We start from the raw sequence: 6,000 nt of genomic DNA on the forward strand, positions 1-6,000 counted from the left end.
TATATCTGTGCCTGGACCTGTAGATGTTTTAATGTAATGCAATATTATATATGCAAGGATGTATGAGTATATATCTAATACATAATTACCCTGTCTATTAATGCACTGATGAGTGCATTCTGTGTAAATGCATACATGTGTGAACTGAAAATGAGTGTGTATACACTGTATGTGTGTGTTCAGTGGATAAATATTTATGCATACATGCATAGATGCCCTCCACATACATTGTCCACTATGAATGTGTGTACATGTGTGAATGCATGGATCTCTTGTGTCCATATATATAGTCATATATCTCTATGTATGTATGCAATACATTACTAAGTAGGCATCTCTAGACACATGCATCGCATATCTAGTATACTGTCCGCTGTATATGTGATATGATGTACTGCATGAATATACACGTGTGAGTATATATGGATGCATACATGCATAGATGTGTGGGTATGCATTGCACATAAATAAATATGGTTATATTTACATGTGTGCATGTGGAATAAATATGTATGCATGATGGATGTATGCATTGCATCTGTAATGCACACTGTATAGTTGTGTGAAGGCACACATGCATGGACGTGTGTGTGTGGATGCATGTGCATTCTGTGTGTACAGACACAGGCATGGCTATGTCCGGGTGTATGTCTGTTTTTGCAGGTATCACGTATATATACAGACCGGTGCTTGTGTTTAGTTCCATCTCTGCTCGCCGGACATAATGTTCCCCAGCACAAGGCTTCATTTTGTCAATTCCCCCAAATTCGCGTCAGTTTCGCTTACTGTAGGAGACTCTGATGCAAACGAGCTGCGAGGTGAGCTCCGTCTGCAGAGAGCTTGCTCTAGATCCCATGCATGAGCACCCCTCCTCCCCCTAAAATGCAATTGACTAGGAAGTAAGAAACAGCAGGCACTAGGAAAGCAATTTGGGTGAAAGACCCCCACCACCACTACCACCAAAGAAACCCAGCCCACTCCTCCAAGCCCCCCCATCTGCCCCTGCACCCTGGAAATCAAATCCTTACCTTTGCGCACAGTAGGCGAGACAAAGCGCTGCTAAAGCAGAGACAAATGCACTCAATCTGTCTGCCTGAAATCTCCACATTTCCACAAACACGATGGAGGGAAAAAAATGTTTGGAGGGGAGGGGAAGATCTTCTGAAATTCCCCTCCAAAAAAAAAAAAGAAGAAGAAGAAGAAGAAGAAGACAAATTATTTCCTTTATTAAAAAAAAAGCACAAGACAGTAAAAAAAAATATGGGGGAAATATATATTCCCCCCTCCCTTCAGTGCCAGTCAAAGAATTTGCCTCTTCTTCCTTTCAGCATCCTCTCAACAAGAGACATCCTCTGGCAATGGAGAAAATCCCAAGAGAGAGAAAAATGAAATGTCCCCAAAATGGACTCAGCAAAATGTAGAATCAAATCTCACAGGTAAAAAAAGAAAAAAGAACCCGATCTCCCCTGAACTCTCCACTTTGGTTATTTTCCCCCTCCTATTTTGCCATCCAGTTCTGCAGATGTTACATGGCTCCTGTTATCCACCTTCAGAGAAGAGGAGGAGGAGAAAGTGTGTGTGTGTGTGTGTGGTGGGGGGGAGGGTGAGAGTTATCTAGCAATGCAATTTTATTCTGGATTTCACCTACCCTTTACTCATCTGTTTGCCCTCCTCCCTCTTTTTTTATTTTATTTTATTTTATTTTATTTTTAGGAGGGGGGCTTTCAAGCCCCAGGGTGCGATTTTATTTTATTTTACTTGCACCCTGATGCTGGTGACTTGGATGGATTTTGTGAAAGGGTTAAAAAACAAACACAAAGCAAAAAAAAAAATCCTTGTATGCAGAAAGAATTGCTCTCAAAAGCAGAGCTGCACGTCTCCTTAATGCTGTTGCTGCAGCTCCTGTAGAGTTTTGCTGCTCATTGCAAAGTCACAAGAGGAGGGGAGGAGAGAGGGACTTTTGTAGATTGGGGAAGGAAAAAAAAAATCTATGGGCAAATTATGATCCTGACGTCATGGCTGACAACATTAACCCTTGCTGGTTTGGAGGGGGGATTTTTTTTGGCCGGGGGGGGGTGTGGAAATGTTGTTTTGGGGGGAAAGGATAAGTCTGGAGGAGAGATGGTTCAGTCGATGGAGCAGATCACTGCTGTGGCCATTTCAAATAGCCTGGCGAGCTCACAAAACCAAACCTTTTCCTTCGATGAGAGAGCACGGAGGAGAAGGCAAAGCACACGAGAGCATCTCTCTAGCCCATGGGGCTAAGAGGCCTGACAGCATTCCTGGGAAGCCTTTGGGGAGAATTCCTAATGGTTTCTGGCAGATGACGGAGAGAATCCGGGAGTTCCCCTAGGAAGGAGAGACAGTGACCCAGAAAAAGGATCTTTCTTTCTTTTGGAATTAGACAGGAGCGGAGCTATTGGCCCAACAAAGCACAAGTTTGGGGGGTTGAAATCTGGAAGTGCTGCCAAGTGTCGGCTAATTATGTTGTGGATTTGCCCACTGAAATAGTAATGACACAAAGCAAACAGTCATCCTCATGATACTTTCCTTATCAGCTATGGATCTTTTTCTAATAAAACCCTATAAAATAAAACAATAACCCAGCCCTGCTGGCTAAAATATGCAGCTACAGACTTTCCTGGAGGGATTTTTTTCCTGGGAACAGGGTATGAATTCTGTCAAGCCCTTGAATCCAGAGCCAGGTGGGTGGCCTGTTTAAGAGCATAGAAACTGCCAGGTTGGATCAGACCATGGGGCCAGCTAGTCCAGTATCTTGTCCCTCACCGTGGCCTGTACCAGCTGTCTCAGAGGACAGTAGACAAAACACAGGATGTAGGAACTTTCTTCCTAAGTTCCTCAGGTAGAGGCTGGTTTATGCCCTGAAGCATGCAGGTTTATATCCTGTCCAAACTCACGTTGGCCAAAAGGGAAATGCATTTGTCAAAATGGCTGAACTGGCCAACGCTTAGTGCTCCTCAAGCTTCTTTCCTGGGGACAGGCACATGGGAGCTGAAGATTGAATATACAGATGCACTTTCTTCCGTCGGGCAAAACATTGCTGCAGAGGTGCTCCCTGCTCATAGCTGGAAAGTTTCTCCCTCTTCCTTCCCCCAGGGCAGAGAATCCCCTGCCTTCCCCACCTCATAGCAGAGAAGATTAATCCCATCTCCTGTTTTTCAAGCGACTCCCTTCTCTCTTGCTTTACATTTCCCAGAACAGAGATCCAACACTGTCAGCCCACACTATGTTCTGTCCAACCCACACTCCAGACAGACAACATCCAGTGATCAGGGAGTATAACTGATGGAACCTCAGCAGGAGCCGGGCGGAACGAGGAAGAAACCTTGATGGTGAGGTGGTATCCTAAACCAGGCAGGGCTGGTTTGGGGGACTGGCTGGGTTGGTAGTTGAATAGCCAGTAACACAGCCTCTGTTAGGTCACTGGTTCATATCCAGCCCAGGTCAGCAGTGACTGCAAGCTGCTGCCCTGACAGTGGGCTCACTGATCTGTGTGAAATGAGCTAGTGATCTCTGTTTGCTAAGAAAGACAGCCACTTACAAACTTGTGGTCGGTATCAGCAGGCTTGCTGGCAGCCTCAAGCCAGAACACACCATGGAAATGAAAGTCCCCCAACAGGCTACTCCTCCAGGCCCAGGGCCAGGGTGAAGCATGCCCAGGGGGTCGTGTGGAGATAAGTCAGCAGGGCCACCCTCTGGACTCTATCTGGCCTGCAGAGAGAGGGTCCCGCTTTCTGGGTCATTGGGGAAGGGTCGAATGGAGGACCCTGAAGACCTGCTCAGAGCCTCCCTGCTAGAACCGGTAGTGGGACAAGAACGGCAGCCTCTCAGGGTTCTGTGTGCTTTGTTCTGGGCAAGGGTTTTCAGAGTCCCCCACAGAGATTAAAGCAGATTGGAACAGGACTGGGAGCTGTGGGGAGTGCTACTTACCCATGTCAGGGGGACATGGTGGGAGGAGGCCAGGGAGAGGAAGGGGAGCTGCCCTCTCTGTGCTTTAATCCCATGGTGCTACCGTGACATTGAGACGGGAGCGGCATCTCCCTGTCGTGACGCTGCGTCAGCTGCGACGTGATGCAGACTTGTGATGATATAGTGTGTAATATTGCAACCCTGTGTTGTGCCATCACAGCCTGGACATTCATCCCTCCTGCTGACTTGAGACAAATACAAGCCGGTGGGACCCTTGGCAATGGGTTAGGAGACAGATGTGTGTCGAAGAAATGGGCTCTCTTATGACTGGGAGAAATTTAATCTCCAGAGGAGTTACATGGGGGGGTCTCAGGTCAGGCATCACCCAAGCACATTGGGAAGGTGAGTGGAAATTCTGTATGGTCAACCCCTATCCAAAACTCCTTCTATTCTCCTACTCCTCTGCCATAGACACAGAGATGGGTCAAACCTAGATCATTGCACCTGACTGCTAGTAATGAAAATATATAGCAGCATTTTACCCCTAACCTGCCTTTGCCTAGCTACATGGGACACATGCCAAGCGGATTGTTAGCACCAGGGATGTATGCACCCGGAACTTGCATTCTGTTTAATAGGAGATGAGCCCCAAAGTCAGCCAGCCAGCCACATATCTTCAACAGATGACATAATGACAACGCCTGTATATTTAGGCTTGGCACAATTCAATTTGTTTATAACTTTGGCAGATAATAATGATGTTTATTTTTAAGCATTTTTTCCTATTTTTATCTTTTTAAATTTTCTCAGTTGTACAGAATTATGGGGCTTTAACATTTTTTTCCAATTTTTATTGGTTTAAACTTTCAAACTTGTGGGAAATTATCAGTCAACAATTATTTTATGACAGTAGACGATGAGATTATAAGAGGTAAAGCTTCATAACCAGTATGTTAAAAGACAAACTGCCAACATCATGTGTCAAAATGGACAAAGTAAATATCCTTAAATCACAGTCCAATGAAAAGCTCTCAAGTAGCGTTTTATTTACTTTGCCTGTCTGTAAATTTTGATTATCATCAATGGAAATATTTTTTGTTGGTTTGTGTGTCTTTGGTGAAATCGACGTTTACCGATACAAATGTAATCCTTCCAAGCCCACCTGTAATAAGGCATGTGGTGTAACACGGCTAAGGAAGTACACTGGCACTGCTTATCTACCACAGTAGGGACACAGGAATTGGCAGAGTGGATCAGCATTATGCTCCCTTTAGATCAGTGTCCTGTCTCCTACAGGGGCCAATACCAGATGGGGCGGTGACCTGGGGGGCTTGTGCAAGGGGCACTAGTGCCCCTGCAAAGGAAATATTGTTGGGGCTCTGCCCTCGCATACACCTACATACCCAGTGGGAGAATCCAGAGGTGCTGTAGAGGCCACTATGGCACTTGGGAGCAGGGAGCGGGATCTGGAGGGGCTGGAATGGGAATCCACCTTCCCAGCTGGGAGCTGCCTTCCTTCCCCCTGCCTGCTGAGCCTGAGTACCTCCCCTCACTCCTCCTCCTTTCCTTCCCTCTACATTCACAGGGAACTTCCCCCCGCCCCAGATGCCTCAGAGGAAGCACTTTCCACCATCTTCATGTGTTGGTATTTCATTTAGGCAATAGTGCTGACATTCAGTGGCTAAATCCGGACGTATTCCCTATAGTCAAAAACGGACACCTCTAGATTGGAATGAGTTTTCTAAGAGCATCCACCATGTCCTATGTGCAGATATTTTGTATCCATGGGCAGATATTTTCATTGACCCCTTCATTGCTGTTGCACACTGGCCTAGTGGCAAGTGCAGTTCACAATCTGGACATAACAGAGATTAGAAGTTCACTTGCCAAAGATCACAGCCAAGCAAGCTAGCAGCCCACTGGAAACCCTGACACACTGTGTGACAATGATTAGCCCTTATGGAGCATCTGTCCTCTAAAGTTCTCAGTGCACGTCACAAAAAAATGATAGATGGGGAAACTGACAAAGAAGTGGCCTCAGAAATAGGCAGCTCCCTGGCCATTTATATA

The 6,000-nt window shown here is 46.0% G+C and overlaps 1 protein-coding gene across 1 annotated transcript in view; it reads right to left on the minus strand.

Moving 5' to 3' along the window:
* GABRQ (gamma-aminobutyric acid type A receptor subunit theta) overlaps positions 1 to 1,928 on the minus strand; it is an 87,654-nt gene extending 85,726 nt beyond the window's left edge. Inside the window, exon 1 of the mRNA XM_074964373.1 lies at positions 1,029 to 1,928. Within this exon, the coding sequence (XP_074820474.1) occupies positions 1,029 to 1,108 (80 nt within the window). The 5' untranslated portion in view covers positions 1,109 to 1,928. The remainder of the gene's footprint in view (positions 1 to 1,028) is intronic.
* Between the last annotated feature and the right edge of the window lie 4,072 nt (positions 1,929 to 6,000).

The sequence above is a fragment of the Natator depressus genome, chromosome 9, assembly GCF_965152275.1.
Source record: "Natator depressus isolate rNatDep1 chromosome 9, rNatDep2.hap1, whole genome shotgun sequence".
NCBI classification, from domain to species: domain Eukaryota; kingdom Metazoa; phylum Chordata; order Testudines; family Cheloniidae; genus Natator; species Natator depressus.